We start from the raw sequence: 25741 nt of genomic DNA on the forward strand, positions 1-25741 counted from the left end.
TCCAGTTACACCCGGTGCTGTTGCCAAGTCTGTGAGACATAAACTGACTCCACCTGCACATCCTCACAGAAGAGAGTGAAGCTGATGGACATGGCTTGGAACACCTCAAAGACAGAAAGCTGGCCTGTTAGGGACTTAGTGAAGTTATTTAGGGAGCTGTAGATTTAACGGTTTTGTAAGGATGTAGTTCATAGTATATGAAAGTTCAACAGGTAGATTTAACTCAGTTTTCCATAGAAGAATAGGTAGTCCAAGTTTTCATAATGAGACTTGTTTTATTAGCATTTATTAGCATTCCTTCCAGAGTCACTTTAGTGTTGTCAGTGTATAACTGTTTGGCATTTACACTTAGTTTAGGCAATTGAATTACGCTACTGGAGGTGTTCACTTGCTTTTCCAATTATAGTTGAATATCTATGTTTGAAAAATTAATAAAAGGAGAAAAGTTTCTCAAATGGCCTGAAATGTGTCATTCTTTGTGTTTAACCCTCTGCATCTTAGAGAATGTGCTTCCTATACCCCTACCTGAAATAATGACTTCTTGCAAACAGAGGTGTTGGATATATTAAGTATGCCGTCTATTGAGCATTCCTACAGAAATGCTTGAAGCTTGAAGTGAAAATGCCCTGAAGTGCCTGAATTTAATTTTGCAGCCGTGTTTTGGTTTTTTTGTCCTCAAATTTTTAGGAATTTTTGTGACAATTTTCTTTACATAATCACTTTAATGGGCTCCTGGGGAACAATTCAGTCCTAAAAGATGAACATAGAAGTCCCTAACTGTAAAACATGTGGTTTAAGACATAGTTCTTTTTTTGGCTTTTCATAACTAAGGTTTAGACACAAAATTGTGACTACAGAAAGTCATGTTTTCTCTATTCCTGGTTCTCTGTATCCTTTTGGAGAGCCCCTGCTGTTCTATGAATATTACCTTTTCCACCAGGCCTAATAATATTGTTTGGCCATGAGAGCCACTTTGCATGCACAGCTCTGTCCATGGTGAGATGCAGCTAAACAAAATATAATTTACTTCTTGCAGTACATAGTAGAGATTGCTAGTAGTCTGGAAGTAGATTCTCTTTGCCTTTGTACCAAATCATCTGGGTTCACCTGGTGAATTTTAAACTCAGAATACCTTAGGATTTGGAGAAATTGCTTCAGTCATGCTAGAAATGCTATTGTTTATCTCAGAAAGTTTGGTTGACTATTTCTACAATGCCCACTCAAATCTTCATGTGTGTTCTGCAACATGAGAAAGGACTTGTTCCTACCTAAAGAAAAGTGATGCGGCCTTTGTTCATGGCTGCATAAGAAAATTACACAGCTTTTAATTTCAGAGTCCTTCAAAGGTGTCATTGGGTGTAACTGCTTTGGAAGAGGTTGAGATGTTCCCTTTCTGCTGATTTAGGTGTGGCTTGTCATTTTTAAGTCTGTAAGTAGTTGCAAAGGGAATTCTGAGTCTCAACCAAGTTGCTTCAAAATTGCTGCATTCTTACACCATGCTGGAGTTGGGGAATGGAAGCATGGTCACCACACATGTGACTTGATGCTAAGAAGTCTAACTATGTTTTATAGATGCAAATATGTATTATCAGAAGAAAATGATGTTTTTGCTTTTGAAGGCTTTTTGCTGTGGCTCTGCTCTGCTGCTCTACTTTTAAGTAAGCAGCCGTGATGTTACAAACGAGTCCAGAGCTTTTAGCTGAACGTTACCCCGTTGTTTAAAACAGAGCAGAAACTTGCTTGTAAAAACGGGCACTAGTTTATTAAAAGCAGCTGTAGAAAACCTGAGTCCCCTCGCAGCAAGCTGGAAAAACGATACAATGTGTCAAACCCCTGACACACCGGGTGCTGCCAGGGAAACGAGTTCTGCAGGAGAACCACACCAGTAGAAGCCCAACACCCCCTTTTATAACCCCTTGGGTCCAGGATTGGTGGGATTTGGATCCTCGTGGTGATGGGTCCATTTTTGGGGCTCTCCTTGGTCCTTAGCACTGTTCATTCCTGTCCAGTCATTCTCTCAGGCCGTCGAATAATTGGACAGCTCCTTTTTCCAATCTCGTCTCGTGGCACTGATGTCACTGCGCTGACTTCACTCTCAGGGTGTTACCACGCCCCTCGGGAACGACCCACACATCATCCTGGACCCCTTTAAACTTTGAACAAACATTAATTTCACTTCTTATAACATTTCAATTAACTTCAAACACAATGAACTTCTTTATAAAATCACAACAGGGCAACAATTAACTTAGAAAATTAACAACCTTTACTAGCAACAAACATTAACCAAATTTTACCCAGAACAATGATGCTGTTGTAGCCAAGTCCACTGAGATACAGTGCTTAAATGAATAAAACCCAGACCCTTGGTGCACTAATGGGAGGGCATGATCTGCCTGACATCAGTGTCTGTCTATCAGTGGACACTGGTGGTCACTGTGCAAGTACTGGAGTCACATTCCCTTTCCTCCCTCTCCATTCCTGCAGTTCCATTTCTAGATGTGTTCCCCAAAGAAGGCCTGAATATAATCTCTCCCATTCTGACTGTCCTTTGGAGATAAATACATAAAGAGATAGCAGAAAGAGACACAAGTTCCTTTCTCAGTCAGAGAGATTGGCTTACTCTGTTTAAGGTAGACAATTCTGACGATGGTAGTAGTGGCCGAGGTACAACTTTGCACAAATTTATAAAAGACAGACCTTCTACTTTCTGAACAAAATCCTGGCTGTACCAGAACTTTGCACGCTGTTGACCATAGAGTTGGAGAGCTAAGAGGTTATTGAAGACACCGAAATTTTGCAATGAACTTATTTGGCCTTTTTAGGATGGTAGTAAATCTTCCTGTGCATCATCCAAGCAACCTGGATTTCTTTCAGAAAGATTCTTCACTAAATCTGTAACCAAACATTAGCTTACATGACATGCTGCCCCAAAAGTAGTAAGTATAAATAATACGAATAAAAAATGTCCCCCTCCAGTATTAAATAAAAGCCTACAGGTGTATACCAAGAACATCCATGGGTCATGTCACTCAAATCTCTATTTGACAAGAGTTGTGTGGGAAGGCACTTGTGCCTGTTTTGTAAAGGGGAGCTCTGGGGTTCCCAGGTTCCCGAGTGATGGGTCTGCACTCGGTGTCTGTTGGGGCGTTGGGCACCCAGGGCCATGATGAGTTCCCTGAGCTGGGCTAGGGATGGCGGGTGGGGCTGGGCTGTGACAGCACAGTGGCTCTGACAGCACAGGGGCTGTGACAGCACAGGGGCCGTGTCACAATGGGGGCCGCTATGTAAAAGGCCCCAGTGGGTGCCACTGCCCCAGTAGAGCCTGGGCAAGCGGTGAGTGCACACGCAGGGAGGAGAAGGGGCTGGAGGAGGGCTGGGGCAGCAGGGCCAGCCCTCGGGCCGTGTGTTCTGGCCCTGCAGCCAGGGCCCAGCCCCTGGCGGGAGCGCCTTGCCCAGGGCACGGTGCTTGCTGGGGCAGCGGTGCAGGCCTGGCCGCCTGCCAGCTGCCGGGGCCCTCTCCTTCCTGACATCCCTGCGGCTCCTGCCCCACTGCCTGTCTCCATTGTGAACCCCTCCTGTGTGTCCTCCTGCAGACCATGGCTTTACTGTCATTGCTCTTCGTGCTCGTGCAAAGCCTGATCCAGTACCCCCAGCCAGCTGGGGATGGGCTGGATGAGGCCACGCACCGGCAAATGCGGGAGCGCCAGGAGCTGCTGGAGCGCGAGATGGCTCGGCTGCTGCAGGAGCTGGAGCAGGCGCCCCGGGAGCAGCAGGACGAGGGCTGGGGAGCCGTGCTCTTTGGTGCTCTGCAGCTGTGGCCATTCTGGGCTCTTGCTGGAGTCCTGCTCCTCTTGGGCCTGTGGTTTAGCTGCAGGACAAGGAGCCATGGGGCCAGCAGCAGCAGTGCCAAGGACCAGAGCTCCTGCAAGACCTTGGGAGACGCGAGAGGAGAAGAACTGGAAAGAGACAGCGTCGATTCAAAGGACGATGGAGAAGACCTTGATGTGACTGTGGAGGCAGACGACAGCAGCAGTGGACGTGACAGATACAGAAGTCCTGTGGCTGCAAATGAAGGCCGTGTCGATGATATCATTGAAGGCAGCGATGATGTGAAGGTGAAGGGAGAAAGTGATGTTAAGAGTGACAGTGGCCATGATGTAACAAAAGATGAAGGATGGTGTGATGGGAATGTGCAAGGAAACAGTATTGTAGAAGTAAATGAAGGTGAATGTGGCAACGTTGTTGGAACTGTGGAAGGCCTAGAGGAAGCAAATGAAGGAGAAAACCAGGATGTGCAGGTGGATGAAGACAAGGATGCTGAAAAGGAAGAAGAAGGGGATAGAAATGAAGAAAAATGTCGTTCTGCAAATATGAAGGCAAGCAACAATGATGATGTAAATGAAGACAAACATGTCAATGTTGCTGGAAATCTGGAAGGCCTAGATGAAGCAAAAGAAGGAGGAAACAAGGATGTGCAGATGGAGCAAGACAAGGCCACTGGAAAGGAAGAAGAAGGAGATGGAAACGAAAAATCTCATGGTGTAAATTTGAAGGCAGGCAATAGTGATGATGTAAATGTAGGGGAAGACAATGTAGAAGGAAAGGAAGAATATGCAGAGGTGAAGGAGCAGGAAAGCAGTGATGCCAGTGAAAAAAGAAACAGTGATTGGACCGGGCAGAAAGATAACAGATGCAGTGGGAATGAAGTAGACCATAGTGGTTTTGCTGAGGAAGAAAATAAGCAAGTTATAAAAGAGGATGACAGTGATAGAAAGAAGGATGGTGTAAATGTGGAGGGAAATGAGAATGAAGATAGGAAAGAAGATGAGCAAGGTAACGTGGCTTCCAGTGAAAAAGAAGGCAGTGATGGTGGCAAGGCAGGAAGCAGCAGTGGTGGAATTCAAGAGAGAGAAGACAGCCGAGTTGTTGAGAATAATCAAGGCATCCTTTTAGTAGATTGCATACAGGGGCCTATGAAGGCTGTGGAGAGAGGTTGCTCAGTGACAGCTGAGCTGATGGAGAGCTTCACGCGTGTCTTTGTGGACAGCGTGAGCAATAGTTTCTACCCGGTGCCTGAGGAAGCCATTGGGGTGGGCAGTGCCTTTGAGGGTTGGAGTCCCTGTGAGTGGGATGGGGTGTATCGTGTGCTGGTGCCGCTGAATCCCCCACCAGGGCACACCTTCCACCTGGAAGTGAACAGTGCAGGGCAGATGGCAGCAAGGACCTTCAGTGTCCGTGTGGAGCTGGTGTGCACGTGCAGGAGGGAGCAGCTGGGTGAGAAGCTGTTGTGCTTGCTGCACCACTCGCAGGAGGAGCTGTGGCAGGAGCAGAAGCGCAGCCTCCTAGAGACACTGTGCACCGGCTCCTACCTGGACGTGGAGAAAACCTGCCGCTGGTTCCACCAGCTGGTGAGGTCCTCGTGGCTGCGTGTGCCTCAGTCATACTCGTGGCACTTGGTGTTTCAGCCCTGCAGCCGGTCTTGCCGATTCCAGCTGAGCAGAGGCAAGAAGAGCCTGACGGTGGAGATGCTCTTTGGGGTGCGCCAAGGGGACTCCGACATCTTTGTGGTGAGCCAGCCCCCAGAGGCCCAGGAAGGCGGCTCCAGCATCTTGGTGGTGAGCAGCAGCCAGCCCACCGAGGCCAATTTCACTGCAAGCACAGCGTGGCCTGAGACGTACGCTGTGGCAGAGGTGAAATTCTTCCAGCGCGTGGCCAGACAGGTGCCATGTGAGAGCTTGCACCTGAAATGCCTGCAGGTCTTCACCTGCATCCTGAGGGGCACAGGTTTTTCCAGCTCTACCTGGAAGACTGTGGTCATGCACCTGCTGACCATCGTACCACTGTCCAGGTGGAGCAGGAGGGAATTTGTGGTCCACTTGTGGGACATGGTGGCGTACCTGGGCTGCTGCCTGCAGTTCAAACGCCTGGACCACTTTGTGCTGGGCAACGAGAGGCTTCCTGCAGAGATCAGCTTGCCACCGGCAATGCGAGGGGTTGAGCCGCTCAACCTCTTTGAGCAGCTGGCCCGAGATCCGGCCGCCCACAGTGCGGCCATGCAAGCTTATGGTCAGCTGCAATTTCGCCTCTGGACGCTGCTCTCCGGCCACTGAGAGGAGTTCTCTGCACAGAGCTGTGCTGGGGGGGCTCCCACCCGATGGCAGCCACGTCAACACCTTGCAGTTGTCACTGGCAATGCTGAAGCTGCTTTCCTGCTCCTGCAGAAGGAAGATGCTGCTGCACACAGATTCCTTGTGCACACCCATCTCTGCCTTGCCCTTCACCTTCCAGTTACAACGGTGCTGTTGTGATGTTGCCTGTATCTACAAGGCGGAAACTGGCTCCACCTGCACATCCTCATGGAAGACACTGAACCTGACAGATGTTGCTTGGCACACCTTGAAGACTGAAAAATCTAGCCTATTGGAGAATTCTTGTACTTATTCAGTAACCTGTAGTTTTAATGGTTTTTTCAAGATGTAGTTCATCTCAGTATATGAAAGTGTAGATAATTGTGTTAACTCACGTTATCATAGAACAGGTAGTCCAAGTTTTCATAATAGGAATTGTGTTCATTATCACTGCCTCAAGAGGTCCTTTAGGATTCTTACGGTAAAATTATTTTCCAGTTAATGATAGTTTAGGCAATTGAGCTACCCTGGTATAGTTGCCCTTCAGTAATATCTACATTAATATCTTATGCCCTTCAGTAATATCTATCTATATATATGTGTGAAGAAATAATAAAAGGAGAAAAGTTTCTCAAATTACCTGAAATGTGCCCTTCTTTTTATTTAACCCACCATTTCTTTAAGAATGCTCATCCAGGGCAGACACTGAAAAAATGACTAAGTGACTCAAACGGTGATTGTGTCCAGCAGTCTCTTCTCAGTATTCCACTTCTGTAGCACTTTAAAGCAGGGCTATTAATTTTGCCTCTTGAATTCATCCAGAAGTCATGATGGTCGAAGCAGCTAAAATATCAATATCCCACTGTCGTTATAAAAGTTACCCCTCCTCATTCGAAGCATGGAAAAGAAAGCTTCTGTGGCCCACATCAGAGATGGAAGCCTGCTGTGGGGACAGGAACAAGCAGCTCCCTGTGGGGACAACAAGCAGGAATCTCCCAAAGGACGACTGCTGCCAACAGCACAACTGAGAGGGAACTGTGCTCACTGAGGGCCCTGCCATTTGCTTCCTTTCCTGGGCAGGCACTGTCTCCACCACAGCCCCTTTGGCCCTGCTTGTGGAAGGAGGAGAACGCCATTGCCCCAAACACCCACACCCACTTAGCTCCCCTCTCCTCTGCCCCAGGTGCATAGACCTGCCCTTCCCCTTGCCCCAGATTCAGAGCTCATCAGCCCCTTCCACTGCTCTCAGTGGCAAAGACTCCATCTCTGTGTGTCATTGAGCCTCATGGCCTGACCACACTGCTTGTGTGGCCTCTGGAGCAATGCCTGGAGTCGGGGACAAGCACAGCCTCCATGGCTCCTTGCTGCACAATCCACCCAGGGCTAGATTTGCCAAGGCCAGAATTATTGCAGGTGGCTAAACTGCGTGTCTGGCTGTGAGTTTTGATCCAAGTGCAAGCGTGCTGTGTGTGTGAGTGCCATGCTGAGGGAGGGGAGCACTGGAACATATGGCTCTTCAGTGTTGTCACTGAAACACTGCAGTGTAACTCTTAATTGGTGGGCAGTATGCAGTAACACCAGGATAGAAATTGAAAGCAATCTTCAGTAACAGCAAGCATAGGCAAATGATCTGGATATTTTTCTGTTGCTGAGCTGTTCTTTTAGTCCTTGAAAACAAGAAGCAGTACTGATGACATAGCTGAGCAAATCCACCTGGTTGGTATTGCACTGTCAATTCCTTTGCACTGTCAATTCTCCTTTTTTGGGAGTACCTCACCCTGCTCTGTGTCTCCTAAGCTTAGTATCAATATCTCCTAAGTTAGTACCGATACTAGTGTGCTGATACTGGTATTGCACCAGAGATGTTCATGCCACTGCAGTTCAAAGTCTCTCATTTTTTGCACAAAAGTCTTGTCCCTTTTGTTATGGACATTGCACTCCTTAGGAAGCTGACAAATACACTTGAACATAGCGAGAAAAATGTTAAAATGGAAGTGTTGTGAAGATGTGTGACCAATTTAACAACATCTTTCCTGTGGAGCTGCTGCAGACGGAGTGGAGCAAGCGTAGCAATGGGGAACCAGGGCCCACAGACCTCACATACCTGAAGGAGTTCGTTTTATTGTAGCAAACCTTAACAGAACATAACGGAACTTTAACAGAACTTAACTGAAAGCTGAGCCAGGAAAGCACTCATTGGCTGCTGCAGCTGCAGGGTCGTCGCTCGTGCATCCCTGCATCCAATCAGCTCTCTGTTCACATGGCCCTCACACCTCCCCAGCCAATCGCTGCCTCGCTAACAACCGGCACTCACCCACATCCAACTGCCTCCCAACGGTGCCACCGCGCCCGGCCTGCAGCTGGGCCCTTCCCACAGCGCCCCGGCTGAGCAGAACGGAACCTTTTTCATTGATTAGTTAGCACAGGCTCAATGGAGCAAGGCCTGGTGTCAGATGTGCATTCGGAGAAATGAATCACAGCCAGAGATCTGCCAGTGTGTACCACCAGTGTCAGAAGAGCTCTTGAGTCACATCAGGGTTTCTGTAGGCAACTGCCCCTTGGATTTACTCAAGAAAATCCCTTATTTTCATATTTGTTCCAAGTGTGAAGCCAAATCCTTTCTCTTTCTGCTTTCTTCATCAGCGAAGCACAAACTGAGTTGGAATTTAAAACTGTGTTGTGTTCTGTAGAGCTGCCACAAGAGAGGATGAGCAGAAGCAGCAGGACAGCCTGCTGCTGTCTTCAAGTTGATTATGGAAATATGAAATGTCATAGAATCTTACTGATACAAAAAGATTATTTTTCAGGTTCACAAATACCTAATTTGAAATAAAACTAAATATGATCTCACTCTTAAGAACTAAACCTGTAAATCCACTGATTCGATGAGAGGGTGGGAGGACTCAGCCTTGGAGGGAAAAGAGAGTAACACAGGTTATGAAACTGAATCCTATTGAAATTATTCTTCATGATAAGATCACATCCAGCCCTTTGTGAATCTAAGCTGAAGTCTCCACCAAATCTGCAACAATTCTCAGGTTTAATTGCTTATGAAAATCTGAATCAGAACTATGGCTTCTATCATCGAAACCATAATTTCCAACAACCAATGTGACAAAACACTAAATTCACATAAAAGCAGAGGACTTTTTTTTTAACAACACTGACTTTTTCATCCATCATAGGGATCTCTATTAAGTGATGGTAATAAGCTCTAACTAAAGGATCAGTAAAAATATACAATGAACTTTGCTAATACCTAGTACAACAAATATTTTGTATTTTAACCTTACAGGGAAGCTCTATCAAAGGTTAATTCTTTTTTATTTATTCCCATCCTGTCACTCCACCCTTCCTGACCCACCTCCAAAAATATCTTGTACTCATCTTGCATAATGCCAGCAAAAAAATTACATGTGTTATTCCTGACTGCTAGTTCTTCTCAAGCAATTTTGGAGTGATCAGATTCAGGAAGCTTTTGGAAGCAGTCTTCACCTTGATCAATTTTAATAAGCCTATAAGCAGAATCATACAAACAGGGTAAAAATGGGACAAATAGAGACATTTGAACAACCAGGAGGTTTGACTGTATTTGTAACCATTTTCCAGACAATTTTAAAGTGCTGAGGGACACATTTAATGACTTGTACCTCTCTTAAAAACAATGAACTTCTGAACTCAGAATTCTGTATCTTTGAGCTTACATGACCAGGATCTAATTACATCCTTGCAGATTGCACCAAGAATCTGGGGAAGGAAACTCATTTCATGCCTCGTGGCATTGTGTCAGTGAAGAGAAAGACATTTTTAACTGGGGCATAACAAACACAAAGAGCCAGCTGGTGACATATTTTCCATTGGTTTGAGTGGAATGCCACATGGTCTGAAATTCTGAAGACCTAATAAAAAATAAAGTAAATTATTTTTAAAAAGTAATTCAATAACAGAATTCATAATGCCAAAAGTCACAGTGAAACCACAGTATATTTAGGTTTTCTTTTTTACATGTATTTTCCAGGCTAAACTTCAGGAGGGTGTTAATTTCTCAGTAATGAAATCACCCAGCAGAGCCAAGAATGACAGATCTGTTACCACATCTACCAAAGCTTTTCCTCTGGTCTTCTACTTTGGCTCTTTATTTTATATGTATTACCTTTTCTTCATATTCTTTTTAATAACTGGACAAAGCTCTAAAGTGATCTGAAAAATATTTTTCGTGGTACAGTGGTTTTCAGAAAAAAAAAGTTTTCTACAGGAGAAGAAAATTCAGACTGGATCAGAAAGAGCCAATAGTTAATTCAGTTTCCTAATTCGCAAATAGTAGAGATAAAGCATTCAGTCAATTGTTGTGATAATTGTACTCTCTGGATATTTACTTGTCCCTGATGAAAAGAACCACAGGAATTAAGTGCACATTAATATAAAATTCTATTTTTTTATAAACTGATTTTTTTAAAAATAGATTTATGGCAATATTTATTCACACGATGGAGAAGTGAACTTTATCAGATATAGAGATCTCCAGCTCATTACTGAAAATAGCCAGAAAAACATTTATCATCCTTTACACAAACACATTGTAAAAAACAGTATGAAAAGCACTACCACATTCTAATCCTCAAGTCCTACTTAATAGCACCTGAGCAAGTAAGAATTCTTTGAATTACTTTTATCATGTCTGCTTTTGTATATGTTCCATGTGATATTAAAATAAAAAAAATTATTTTCATCAGCAGAGAGAAAAATTAAAAATTCATAACTTCAGTTCTAAAAGTCTGTTCTCAGCTAGGAAGAATCAAGGAAACAAAAGAAGAGAAAAAGTCTGAAAAAGAAAACTTGCAGTAGAACTTTTCCATTTGGATTCTTGCAGAGACTTTTTCTTTCCAAGAGATTATATTGATTTCTATGAATCTTTGTTTATGTAATATGAATCTATCTATATATTTTTTCTTTGGTCAACAGAGGACTTGAATCAGAAGGATAGATTACCTAAACATGATCACAAGTGTATCCCACTTTCCTGATAATTTACCAGTATAATATTTTCCTGGTCCTAAGACTACTTGCTCAGGCATTTCTTGGGTTCACTAGACCTTGTACTCAGCAACTGTCTTGCTGTGCAGATAGATGGAAAATCTTCCAGGTCTGTCACAGATCTATGACTGTGGGAGAGCCCTATCTGGCTGTCTTAGTCTTCTGGGCTTCTTATCCAGATGCAGGGAAATCTCTCTTCCCCATGTTACCTACCAATGCTGATGTCCTTCAGCACTATCCAGGTCTTCCTGAGTCAGGGTAGCAGCTAAACCTCCAATGCCAGAATCTTCAGCAAAATTTTCAGGAATTTTGTTTTCCACAAGAAACTTCAGACTTTCTGGGTTTTGTTCAGATTTAGAATAAGATTTCTCTTGAAGTACTGGATTTTCCCACAGAACAGACTTTGATTTTGGGTCTTTTAAAATATACTAACACATCTCTATTAGTATTCTGATCTCATTTGCAAAGGAGGTTACACCCACTTAACACCTAGTAAAATCTTCTTTTAAGGTTATAAAAATCAAATAATCAGTTTTCTGCTGCACTGCAAACATATCTGTATTTCTACCAATTAGGAAAACTGATGACTGTTCATACCATAACAAAAGGTTGCCTAACGTAAAACTTGGAGACTATGGCTTCAACTTCCTTTAAAATGGTTTACTTTTGTGTGTGTTTTATCCTCTAAGGCAAGATATTTATTACTCTTTCAGAAGTGGGAGATTAGATCACCAGTAAAGAAGTAATCATGGTGTTTGCTGTGTTATTAAAATGTAGATCAGTAATGACATTATCTCATCAGTGGTGTGACATACCATCAGTTATTCTGTCATCATGGATTTGCAACTGCTTCACCAGGAGTAGGCTGACCCTAACTTATAACTCAACAGCAACTTCCAAACATTTAAACTCCATTTTCATGGCTATTCATGGTAAGAACACATGGTCTTGTGCTATGTGCCAATTGAAAAGTACTCCATGATTTGAATTACTTTTTTGAGCAAGGGATGATTTTGTAATGGACAAGTACAGACCAGCATAACAGAATTGGTTCCATCTGTCAGCTGAGTTATGATTCTATCACCCTATATATTAATCCTTTCAGCATTTCTGGAATTTCTTGCCAAAATTAGCCTGGCTTTGGACTCAGAAGTTATTCAAACCAATGTAAAGGCAAATTCATGTGAAAAAAATAGCAAGTCAGGTTAAGATCAGGGAATTTATTTGGCAGCCTTGCTGAACCCCTCTAAGGCATTTGATTGCAAGGAGCATACTCAATCTTTTATGGTACTCTTTATCTACAGCCTAAAGGAATATTTAGCTTTATCTCTTGGTGTGCCTTCTTTAGGCAATAAATACACAAAGGGTGCTGTTTTAAGTTAACATTTACCTCATGATATTTATTGGTTCCCATACTTATCTACTCATTTTCAGCAAAGTTCCCTCTCCAGATAAGGTGCATTTTTAAACTAAGTATTTACTATTTGTACTATTTTCTTCAATCATTAAATTCAGTTTGAAAGTTATAGAAATTATAGCTGAGCTGAATAATTTCATGTACATAAAAAGGAAAATGAAAGAAAAAGTAAGACTAGGAAGATAGTTTATATCAGTGTGTGTTTAACTAATTAATTTAATACTAATCCCTGAGTTTGCAACTTACCTGAATCTCCAAGAGAAACCAAATGAATCTTTATTGCACCTTTCAATGCTGAGCTGAATCATTTTTAGTTAAAACTAAAATAACTGCAGTTTCTAATAAACAAGGGCACAGTCTACCTTTGTCACCATCATCTAAAATTTTCATTCCATTAACTTCTGTGAGGTTTTTCTATGAAGTAGACATCTGTGAGCTAAATTTCCATACAGCTGAGTGAGCAGGACATTTGGAGTCCATTCCTCCCCCATGGTACAGCTGCTGCACAATGTCAGTCAGAGCTTACGACTTCACAATCGTTGCGTGCAACCGCAGCTCAGAGCATCAGTTGTGGGGTAGAAAAATGGGATAAACATGACACATGGCTCCAATACTGACTGTTTTGGAAATGAATTGTGGACTCATACTCAGCACATCTTTCTAAATTTGCTTAAAAACATTCCATATGACTCTGTTTTCCATTTGAATATTTATCCAAATTTTCAACAATTTCATCTCCTGAACATGGCAATAAATATCAATTACCAAATGCAACCTTGAATATTTGCAATACAGGCTGTATAAAATGAAACAGCTGGTTCAACTTTAAAGATAAGCCAGTAATCTCTTGCCTCCAAAATAACAACAGTCTCCCAATGGTGTTTGGCACATCTGATAAAGAAGAGTCAAGCAGTAGGTCCAGGAGCTGGAATGTGTAAGCAATCTTCATCCCATCTGTGGACGCATGCCATAGATGGGTTGGCCAAAGTTACAGATGTGATTGACTTGCTACCTAAATTGCTCTCCTTCAGAAGCTGATGATTATGGGATGTAGAGCTGCATGTTGAGAAAGTCCAGATTGGCTAATGGCAATTTCCTGCTGTGCCTTTGACACCGCTTGACTCTAAATCAACAAAAGGTTCCTTCTCTATAGCAAATGTCTACATTTTCATTTGACAATGCTAATTGAATACTTCCTTCTCAAAATTTGAACACTGACATAGAAGATGCAATTTTGTGTTGACTTCGAATAGTGAAGAGTTAATTAGCAAGCAACAGTTCAGGGCAGAATTAAGTTTCATGTGCACAAAAGCCAAAACAACCTTTTTCAATATCCTATTATTTAACATTAATTTCAGAAAATAATGAGAGGCCATGCAATAGACCAAGGTGTTATTGTCTTTAAGGTCAGGTTTGTTTGCTGAGAAGGGAAGGTTTAATTTGACTTGATCAGCTAAAACAGTGTCAGCTGTGTTTATTACTAAATGATGCAAGCATCTAGACAATGAACTCATAGATACTCTGACTAGACTGATTCCACAGTACGGGTAGGAAATAAGAAACCCTTCATTAGAAAGGATCACAGAACTTAAAGAGAAGGAAAATATAATCAAGCCAGGAAGGTATCTGGTGGTAGAAAACACAAATAACCTATTTCTTCCATGTGCAAATTAGTTCAGTGATTACACAACACTGCCATTCGAGTACTCCTTGTGTTCAATTATATACTAAACCTGCTACACCCTTCAAAAGCCACAGCTTTCCCTGGACAGGGAATTCTTTTTGTGCCAAACCATGCCGTGGTTTTATACTGCAAACAAATGAGAACTGGTGAGATCAACAGCTCATTTTGGGTTATGATCTAAGACAGTATGAACGGTGTTCCCCAGAGATGTATCACTGATGTTCCTTTCCATTGCAATGTGTAAAAAAGTCTTGTTTAACAAGTAGCTGTAACTACAGTCAGTGGAAAAGAAATACTCATCAAGCTAGAAGGTAGAATTGAGAGGATAACCCTTTTCTTCTACTCACAACAATTCATATTTCAACTGTTTGAGTACAGCAGAACTCCCTCCTTAAGGCAATTAAAGCTCTCAACTATTGGCCATATTAGTGTCCAAGTTCCAATGAGGATACATTTCTTTAAATCCTTCTTGTTAATTAAAGGGTTTCAGGGTTTGTGCACAGTTTCTGTCATGCTGGAAACGGAATTTATATTAATACTATCTTTGTGTTTGTAATCTACAAATAAGGGTATATTTTTTCCCTCTATTTGTCTTTCCCCCTCCTCTTTCCCCCTTATCACAGTTAAATAATGTTACTTAAGAAGGGAAATAAACCAAACCAAACATACAAACAAATCTCTTCTAGATCTCCAATAGCAGGATAAAAATGCCAATCACAGTATTCTTCCTCTGGTTCTTTTAGATTTACATAGATCAGGGTATGTTGCCACAAAAAAAAAAAAAAGTTCCACCAAAGTCAGGTTGTTTCTTGGTCATATTAGATGGAATTAGCTGTGTGGGTTCTAAAAATCAATCACTACATACAGTGTGTTCTAAGCACTTCTAAAATATGGACAAATTTAGAAAGAAAAATTATTAATATCATAATCCTTTTGCATTAATTAATTTTGACATCCCTAGAGCAAGTGGCTCCCTGTAACTCAATGGTCATGGTAAACTGAAATATAGTTTACAGTGAAAATTCTGTCATATTGAGGAGTATTGAACTGAGGAAAAGAAATAACTGTAATCTAATAGTTTGGATTTCCAGATCCTAATTTCTTGCCATGTAAACACTGCAGTATTTGGAAGAGTAGACCAGGTTTCACAGGAAATATCAACACTAAGGAGTCATAGACTGATGAGTTTATGGAAGAAAATTCTCCAACTGGAGTTGGTGGTAAAAAATAATGTTCTAAATCTCTTGCTCTGCTTCAAGGATTTAATATTTGATTCAGGATGTTTCAAGTCCCACATAACACTGGCTTATACATCAAAGAACATGTTGTAACATCACCTCTCCTCAGTGTGGAATCAGCCTTTTTCCTATACTTCTAATACTCAGAGGGAAAAGCATAATTAAAAAATAAATTGGACAAGAACCTGACAGTGACTGACACACTAATAGTGAAAAAATGTTTTGATCTCCAGGAGACATTGTAAGCAAGGTATGGACAAACACAGTATCTACACCTTCATAAAAAACTGAAAAGCTAAAGCCTACATTAATTGAAACAAAAGATAGTACAGGTGTGTGGCTGATTAAAAACAGAACAACAAAAGTTTGAAGAGAGAGAAGTTTGATGATATTGGACAAGAAGATGATAAAAATTACTGGAAGACTGAAAGCATGGGAGACAAGAAGACAAACTCAAATTACTTCAAGAACGTGAACATGGAGAAGTGAAACTTCCAACAACTGTGGAGAAAAGCAAGCAGAAGAGGTACCAGGAGGAAGTACTTCTATCTCCTTATACGCATTGAAGTTCAAACTGGCATTGGAACTTCAAAAGAGGGGAGATTAGACAAATAACTCCATATTGACTATCCAATCTGGAATTGCTGAGGTAAAAGAGTAAGTATGAGTGATTCCCTTAAAGGGAGTCATTCAGATCCTGAAGTCATTAAAGGGAGCAAAAGCAAGACAAAAAGAAATGGACTATATAAGATTTTGAGGCAGTGGAAGGAGAAGGCGAAGCTGGTTAAATAATGATCAGATTAGACAGAAAGAAAAAATATAGGTAAAAATAGGGCAAAAAGAAGGCTGATGTGAGGCTGTGTCAGAGATTCGAATAAAACAAAGAATAGTTTATTTATAAAGCATGAGAAATAATATGCAGAGCAATGCTTAGAAAGTTCAGCAAGGAGAATGAAATCTATCCAGGAACAAATCAGTCAGCTGAAAGAGAAAATGTGATTGCTCAGGTCCAATTCACAAAGGTTTGGATCTGAGTGATTAAATGTCCTTTCAGGCTTAACCTGCTGGATTAGGTTTTGGAGATGTAACTACAACAGCAGGAATACTTTGACTGAAAAACATGAGTGCAAAGGTAACATATTCGATATTGTTATTAAATGCAAAGCCAAAAGAATAAGGAAAGGGCCAGACTTAAGTACTCTTTCAATGTTGAAAATGTAAATCTCATTAGGTCATTATAGTCCATATCTGGTCCTTGATATCCCAAGCTAGAAAACAATGCTACCTTTTAACTGCTCCTATGCACATAGAGATTTTCCTTTAATTCATGCTCACAGGGGCAAAGTCAACAAAAATGCTCCTATGCTATGTTCCCCACTACTGCCTTTGTCAGGCAATTACTGTGAAAGGGGTAATATAATAGAAAGGACAAAACAACTACTGTGTCCCTGGCTTGAAGTGTAACTGCAGCTCCTTTAGCTGTTTAAAACATTTCCTAAGCACCCATGCTGAGAGTCAGCCTTGGCTGTGCTGACAAATCTGGACATTTTCAATGCAGTGCAACAGTAGGAATCTTTCAAAGCCACAACCGGGACTTCTTTATTTAGTTGTGTTTATTCCTGCTACCATGTTTTGGATTAGTTTGGATGTCAGAGTGATTTCATGCATTAAACCTGCAATATATTGAACAGTAAAGTGAGGTAACAGCTGTGTTGTATGGTTAACCAAAAATGTAACCCCATTACATTTCTGTTGATGTTAATGTTTTTGGACAGCAAGCTTCCCTTTGAAGAATAGGAATATCCATGAAACCTGCTTATTTCTTTCCTAATCACTGTCCCCTATTCCTCCCCTCTCTCTCCATCCACTTCCTTAAAAAAGGCTCCAAAAAGCTCTGGTCAGTGCCAAAGCCCTGAGGACTTTGATTTCAACCAGAATTTAAGTCTGTACCTCAACTCCTAGTCTAAAACCAGCTCCTTATCAAGTAAATCATTAAACTTCAATTCCAATTTGAAATTCCATGTGGATTCTAAAGCAAACTCATTTTAGGGTTTTATACAGTAATATTTGATAGTATTTTTCTCATTCACTTGGTAACAAGTGATCTAAGATTCCCAAGACTTGGAAATTTGGGCCAATTTCTATTCAGAAAATATTCAGCACTCACTTGAGCCCTTTCAATAGGTGAGACTTTTGTTTTCAAAGTCCTTTCCAAATAGAAGCTTCCCAGAAAATACTCCTGGCCCCAGTGTGTAAAAGGAGCTATGTAAATATTACCAGCCGACTGACAGGGATCCTTCCATTGCTTCCTTCAAACTCTTTCTCTGCCAACAAACTACTTGAAAACTACTAGACCAGGGAGCTCAAAGCCCCGTTCAGCCTGGCTTTGAACACTTCCAGGGATAAGGCAGACCCTTTGGGCAATCTGTGCCAGTGTCTTAACACCCTTACAGTGATTAATTTCTGCATAATATGTAGCTGAACCTACCCTCTTTCAGTTTAAAGTCATTTCCCCTTGTCCTATCACTACATGCCCTTGTAAAAAGCCCTTCTCCAGCTCTCCTGTAGCCCCTTTAGGCACTGCAAAATGCTCTAAGTTCCTTCCCTTCTCCAGGCTGAACAACCCCAGCTCTCAGCCTGTCTTCCCAGGAGAGGTGCTCCAGCTCTCAGAGTATCTTTGTGGCCTCCTTAGGACTCACTCCAGCAGTTCCATGCCTGTCTTGGACTGGGGGTCCCAGCGTGGACACAGTGTCCCAGGTGAGATCTCACAAGAACAGAGTAGAGGGGGAGAATGACATGGTTTGGTGCAGCCCAGGATACGGCTGGCTGATAATCACTGCTCACAGCCCTCTACTCCTGTCTTCCCCCGGGGAGCCACAACAAGCTTTGGTTTCCCAGGTCGGGCAGAGAGGTCATGGCCTTCCCGGTGCTCCCAGCACCTCCTGCCCTGCCCAGCTGTCTGTCTGCTGCAGTCACTGCTGGCTACAGCAAATCTCTCCTTGGTGTGACGGCACCGCCACACTGCAAACCAGGCTTCCAAGTGCTAAAGCAGCGCCATAAAAAAAAACCCGTATCTTGGAAGTTTATTCATATATTCTACCATCCCTCAAGTTTCCTGAGTATTTATTAAAGTCTTAAAAACAAACATCCAAGGAATCCTTTGTCACCCACTGCAGAGTGTCAGGAATCCTGCTCAGCTTCAGCCTGCAGATGTTCATTGCGACAGAGCAGGGACACTGCTGTTTGTTTTTAAATATTAGAGGAGACACTTTGACTATCATCTCACCAGATAAACATTTGGCCTTGTTTTGTACTGAAAGAAGAGTTTCCTTGATGCAACAGCAGATTATGTAGCTGTGCTCAAAGGCCCAGGGGGTGATAATGATTTAAAGTATCTGCCATAAACAATCACTTAGCCACAGCCAGGGGCAAGGGAGAAGAAAACATCAACGAAGTGAGAAGTGTCAGATTCCATCCTGGCAGGGGGTGGGAAAGAGATAACGTCCTCTAGGCCACAGCGTCTGCCCATAAACACCCCCTTTGAATTGGTCAAGTAAGCACAGAGTTGTGCCGTCCACCTTTGGCATGGCTTCAATAAATCAGATCTACAGAAAGATGTTTGACAGGCTTTTAAAGTCGATGGGGAGTGTTATGCTGGGGGAGAAGCTGTTTTTCTCAAACTGTAAGATTTAGACTTTTCAAAAAAGATAAACTAACAAATCAAGGAGCCCCTTTCACAGATCAGAATGAAAAGAGCAAATCTCTAACTTTTAATACCAGTAAACAAATGCAAATTGTCAAAGTGGAAATGCTCTGAAAATATCAGAAGTGTGTAATGTGATTACAACGCTAATTTTTCACCATCTGTTTTACTAGCTGAAATTCTAGTCCAGAAGTTAGTTATTCTAAAAGCCTTTTTTTTTCAGTTACAGAATGTTAAAAGAAAATTTTCTGAGAGACATTTCCTGAAATACACATTCATGGAAGAAACCCCAAACCAACAAAATTTTTCCCTTTGTGTGTTCTGCATCTGTAAGAAAAGGCCAAAACGGTCCATTAGAAATCTTTGACTAGATTCACTGCCCCTCTGTGCAGAGAGCTGCCACAGTGATGTCCTGGCTCCGGCTGACTCCTCCAGTCCAGCCCAGGTAGGTGACACAAGGATTTTCAGGATGAATGAGGTCAGGTAGGCACATACAATCATACAGCAGCTAATTCCATTTGGATGCCAGGAGCAGAGCTAATAGCTGACCTCCTGGAATTAAGTTAGTCAGTCATTTTTTTTTTTAACAAGCTTAAATTAGCAACGTGACCAGCACAGTGAGTAAACCCAAAACACAGACTATATTAGTGCTTTACTTCATATGATTGCAGAGTTTTTGATCATTAATAAAGTGTTATAAATATCGTCTCATGAAGTCACAGCCCTGGTCCTTTGAACCCAACAGCTTTTGCTGCCCCAAGTGAAGAAAGAATAGAGTTAACTATGTTAATTATGACAACTGATTGTAGCTGTTTCAGTTATTTACAAGGCAACTAATTACCTTTGATGGGAAATATTCTGTAGAAACTGAATTTACTTTGTCGAGCAGATGAATAAGAATCTACAGATTTAATAGTTTTGAGGTTCTCTACTGAAGGCAGGGAAATGAAAACACTCCCAAGTAAATTAATAGCCAGGATGTGTCTGTAGATATACTTGCTTTGATTATCAATGCAGAAGTCTAGCATAAAAACAAGATGAAATAATCTCTTTCTGCAGGGATTCCTTTACATATAGGCTTCCCCAGGAGTCATTGCAGGTTATTCAATAATTGCATAGCTATAAATTTTCTGCCTGTCTCCTGCAAAGAAAAATATGGCTGCAGGCCTACAGGAGGAAACTCAAAACTGCACCACACCTGCCCGGATTTACCCACAAGTAGCTGTAGATGGCTTAGATACTGACAAGTGAGTTCCTCTCCTTTACTGACAAGATTTATAGGGAAAGAGGTAGGCCCAGTGAAAGGCTTCATTGTCTGCAAGTTAATGCAAAAGTGCTTCCTTATCCCCTGGAATGGAAATCAGAAGTGTCTTATACAGACAGCAGTTTTCCAATAGAAAATTTGGGGAGAAAGAAGTACATTAAAAACCATCGTGTGCCAGGTGGGTCATTTACAACTACCTGATAGAAAAAGGAGCATAGGGTTGTATCCAGGGAAGTCTGATGCTTGACTGAAGACTGCATGCAGTCACCTTCTACTTCTTGCTGAAGTTTTTACCCAAAGCTCAGGACCTTCTCCTGAGAACAAGGATCTGCCATGCCAGCTCAGGAAACTGATCATGGCTGCAATTTTGCCTATCCAGAAAACCAGTTACCTTTGAACATGAAAATGAAAGACAAATTTGAAAAAGCTGGTAGGAAGAGAATAATTCTGAGGAGAGAAAAGTCCTGAAGGTTCCATAACTCTAGTATGTGCCAAGTTGAAGGGTGTCAAGAATGATTTAGTGACAGTAAGTACCTGGCCCATTTGCTCCTGTATTTTTATGCTATGAGCAGTACTGGCATTATTAGGGAGCCCTGTGGCTGGTAAGGTGTTACAAACATATCCTGGATACCTCATGTGAATGGCTCACGAGTCAGATGTTCTCAGCTCATGTAAGAAGCCAACAGGAGGTGTTATTGTTATCAGGGCTAACACAGCTGTCCTGGGTAATGAAATGAGTTTTGCCTGTGTGTGTTAAATCCTCTGAGAAACAAGCTGAGTCTCGCACAGATGCAAGGCGATTTTCTGTATAGGGAAAAAACACTGAGGTGTGAAGCTTGGGTGGTTTAGGGTGTTAATGGCCTGCATATTAGAATCTTTAGACTCTATGGAGAAAATGGGTGCTTAGGTAGTTCAAGGTGCCTGTGTCATTCTTCTTCTTAAGCATCCAGCTCTGGAATGCCCAGCACAGGAAAATTGATCTATTGGAACAAACCCAGAGGGAGACACCAAAATGAATAGAAGAATGGAGCACATCTCCTATGAGGAAAAGCTAAAACACTTGGGATTGTTCAGCCTGGAAAAGAGAAGGTGACCTTATTGCAGCCTGAAGGCAGCCGGCAGGAAAGATGGGGAGAGATATTTAAAAGAGCCTGTAGTAACAGAGCAAGGGGGAATAACTCCAAACTGAAAGAGTGTAGGTTTAGATTAAATATTGGAAAGAAATTCTTTATTGTGAGAGTGATGAAGTACTGGAACAGGTTGTCCAAAGAAGCTGTTGTTGCCCCATCCCTGGAAGTGAGGTTATGAGCAACATGGTCTAGTGAAATGTATCCCTGCCGACAGCAGGAGGGTTGGGTTAGGTGATTTTTATGGTCCCTTCCAACCCAAGTCATTGATTCTGTGATTCTTAGATTTAGCTTTGAAACAATATGAGGGTTATGGAAGAAATCCATAGCTACTAGAAAGTGCTTGGTATGTTGTTTTGTGCCATTAGTATTGTGAGAAATGATGCTCACTTTTAATAATTTCAAAGGTTTAGTAAAAAAAACTTAACAAAATACAACAAAAGACTGAGTAAGGAAAAACACACTAAGATTTGGTGACCCAGCAGCCATGAGCTCATCTATAAAATGGCTGCTCTCCCTTTTATACCTTTAGTATCCTGGCCCCTCCCAAAGTCTGTCAGTCAACCCTTTGCTGTCCATTGGTGGAGAGTATTTTCTTGTAACCTGATTGAAGATCAGGTGTTGTCATGCCATGCCTGCCAGTAACAAGCCTGCCCTCCTCCCAAATCCCCATTCAAAGGGCACAGGCACATGCCCTCCCTTCACATGTCCTGACTACCAAGGCTGTGCCTTGGCAACCATACAGGGGAAAGGGGACTATGGGGAGAACAGAGGACATCTAAACAACAAATCACAGTAACATAACTACACTATAGTTATATAAAACTTCTCTTAATATACACATAATATTCATCCCTGAATTGTGAGAGTCAATCATCCCAATACTCATCCATAACAGTATTGTTCTGAGGTCAACAAGAGCCTCGATCCCAAATATCCATTCCCACGACTGCATGAAGTGCTGGTAAACCTCATTCTCTTCACCCTCATTACCAGTGACAGGACAGAGGGAATGGCCTGAAGCTGAACTGGGGGAGGTTTAGGTTGGATGTCAGATAAAGGTACTTTCACCCAGAGGGTGCCTGGGCACTGGAACAGGCCTCCAGGGCAGTGGTCAGAAACCAAGCCTGACAGAGTTCAAGAATTTGGACAGTGCTCTTAGGCACACTGTGAGATTCCTGGAGTGTCCCATGCAGGACCAGGAGTTGGACTCAATGATCCTGATGGGTCCTTTCCAGTTCAGCATATCCTATCATTATTTTATTTCCATTCCTTCTATACTCTAAAAAGCTGACACATCAGAGCAGCAGCTTAGCACCTTCATCCTTCAAGTGGCAGTTATTGTGTGTCACATACTTTAATAGCAAGCTTGTCTCTTTTCATCATCCTCTCTTCTCTCATCCTTTGTAAGGAATTTTGGCCAGACATGTTCCAGTTCTGCTGTCAGAAAAGTAATTGTCCAAAACTAATGGAGAAGCCCATGCAAGGCTGTCCAGTGAATTAAGTATCAAATATTGATGTGTTTTTCTTATCAGGAGAGAATACAGCTTGATTTTTAAAAAATTGATTGCACATATTCTTCAGACCCCAGTTTGTTTGTCAGGTCACACAGCAGTACAATCACCTCTCATCTTCTGATAAAGTCACAGATTCATCTCCTTTATCATCAACTGTCTAAAGGTTAGGCATCTGGCCTTAGCTCATCATCTGGGCTCCCCCAGTAGTCTCTGATGAAAGACAGACTTCCTCTTCATCCTTCATATACATCTGTCCTTGGAGAAGATGAATTGTCCTTTGTAGGTGCCTGCCTTTTCATAAACTCCCGTGTACTGGTATGGCTGGCTTAAACTCCATGCCTAGCCCTTAGATAGCTGAAACGAGGTGAGGTGTATCTCACCTCCACACAGAGGACATGATTTCCTACTTCTATTTCTGTTCTTTCAATCTTTTGAAAGCCATGTCAAGACAGACATTTGCTCCCATGAATACTATTCAATTCAGTTGAAGAATCCTGATCCAAGCACATCAACCTGGGTTTAGGAAACTCTTGCTCTCCTTGTGTGTGGCACCTTCAGGTTTGGTGGGTTTCAGAGTCTCTGCAAATCTATTATTTTTGACACTGACAGAAAATCTTCTTAATCCCATGCATAATGAAAAGGAGCAACAGCAAAACCTTCAATATACCCTCAAAATTAAAGAAGATCGTTTCAATAGCACACTTTGAGATAATCCCATGAAAAGGGTCCTGCTGTATTCTGTCAACTCTCCTACCTTTTTATTCTCTTGGACAGAGGGAGTGTGGATATTCATGCATCCCATTGTCCAGGAATCTGTCATTCAGATAAGCATGGAACTACCCCCTCAGGGACAGTTTGAAGCAATCTCCCTTCCTGAGCTAAAGGGGGATTTAGGGAGGGATTTTTTTAGGTAAAAAATGCCTCAAGGGTCTGGAGAGCAGATGAAAGAATTCATAAACTTCCACATTTTCTTTCATTAACACCTGGACTTTTCTGCATGCCTGGTAAGTAAGGTGAAGTTTGAAATCTATTATCTCTTTCACAATCATAGATAACAAGATCACTAGGTATAAATAAATGCCATTTTTCTGTGAACCTACATACTGTTTCTTCAGTTTGCTGTTTTGCTACTTTAATGGCCTTCCTTATTTTTAATTGCAGTGATAAATGTATTTTTTAAGGTTATAGTCTGATGATCTGTTTAAATTAGATGGGTTATTGGTTGTTTGAGGTTTTTTTTTCTTTTTCTGGCAGAGTGACAAGCATTGATTCTGGTTGGGTTTTGTGTTTAATTTTCAGATTTCGACAGCACTGAAAGGTTCTCTGCACTTCTAATGAGCTAGCCACATATTTATTTTAGATACTTAACTTCTGGCATCTGACTTTGAATGCCTTGTTCAAAGATCAAAGTCTCTGAATTTGACAGCTCTTGTTAAATTCTATTTTTTTTAACTGTTTTATGCTATTATGCAATTTATGTGCCCTACATATTAAAGCTGTATTGGTGAGACAGGTAAAAACATGTTTTTATAGAGAAAATTGATCAGAGTAAAACTTTGGCTGCTGGGGAGGCAGGAAGTGATCCAGGACTCTCAGTTCTAGTTTTGATCCAAATCTGGTGGCTCCTGCTGCTCCTTCAACTCAGTTCCCAGAGGGAAGGGGAGTTTCCTGCCCCCTCCTGATCTCACTCCCTGCTCCCAGCACATATGTCACCACAGTATGTGAGGCCATGCAGTTCAGGGCTTAGCCTGAGTCTTGCCCTGTCCTTGTGTCCCTGTAGGTCCTGGAGCAGACTCATCCCTGCAAAAGCAGTATGGAATAGATGAACAAGACTTGCCTGATGAGAATGCCCCACAAAGCCACTTCAGACTCAAGAAGCTGAACATGATGGTAAATGTTCTCCATTCTTCTGCCTCCAGAAGAAACAGAAAAGAGGAGATAAGCTAAGTTAGCTGCAGTTGCCTCTGAGGAAAGTTAGTTCCAGGAAGATCAGAGCATTGGAGAAAGCAGAGGAAGGGAAAGGTGAGTGAGCAAAGCAATAAACAAAAAAAGAGAACATTATGGGGACACTTCAGAAGAGAGAGAAGTAAAAAGGGACAGCAAGCAGTTTTTCAGTTAAAACTCTCCCCCTGTTGGACACCAGAATTTTCAACAGAAAAAAACCAAAACAACAAACCCAAATGCCCATTTTCACATCATTCTTGATTTAAGTATCAGCTTAAATCAAGCAGGATAAAACCTCTGCTCAATGTAAGCCACGAAGCAAGCTGTGGTTAAAGCACTCCACTGAACTGAAATGGAAAGAGCTTTGATCACAGTGTCTGTTGGAATTGTTTTCTGAGCATTCACCTTCTCTTCCCATGTAGATCAAACATAAGGATATAATTCTGTGTTTGAGATAATAAAGATCTGGCTGGAAGGCAGACATCAGCTCAAACAAATCTCTTCATTAAGATGGTTACCATACTTCTGCTCTGGGGCTGCCTCTGTCAGCTCAAAGGACAAGATGAACCAGATCACAGCAAACTACACCCATCTCTGTATACACACTACTGCATATTTCACATAAACTTCTTATCTGTACTACTGCATCTCCTCTACAGTAAAATTTATAACTAAATAAACC

At 41.9% G+C, this 25741-nt stretch overlaps 1 protein-coding gene and 1 long non-coding RNA gene across 2 annotated transcripts in view; both read left to right on the plus strand.

Annotated features, from left to right (window-relative positions):
- Positions 1 to 25469, plus strand: part of LOC148223745 (uncharacterized) — a 97768-nt gene extending 72299 nt beyond the window's left edge. The window contains exon 3 of the long non-coding RNA XR_015804200.1: positions 24896 to 25469. This is a non-coding gene — a long non-coding RNA (uncharacterized LOC148223745). The remainder of the gene's footprint in view (positions 1 to 24895) is intronic.
- On the plus strand, positions 3600 to 6640 carry LOC148223750 (uncharacterized). Its single transcript, XM_088166148.1, has one exon. It carries the CDS (start codon positions 3600 to 3602, stop codon positions 6111 to 6113), a length of 2514 nt encoding a protein of 837 aa, XP_088022274.1. The 3' UTR covers positions 6114 to 6640.
- Positions 25470 to 25741: the final 272 nt, after the last annotated feature.

This window comes from Sturnus vulgaris, chromosome 5 (genome assembly GCF_052056855.1).
Source record: "Sturnus vulgaris isolate bStuVul1 chromosome 5, bStuVul1.hap1, whole genome shotgun sequence".
In the NCBI taxonomy this organism is placed as follows: Eukaryota; Metazoa; Chordata; class Aves; order Passeriformes; family Sturnidae; genus Sturnus; species Sturnus vulgaris.

Excerpts from the sequence above, each read along its gene's own strand:
- LOC148223750 (XM_088166148.1), top strand. The coding sequence starts at position 3,600 with ATGGCTTTACTGTCATTGCTCTTCGTGCTCGTGCAAAGCCTGATCCAG.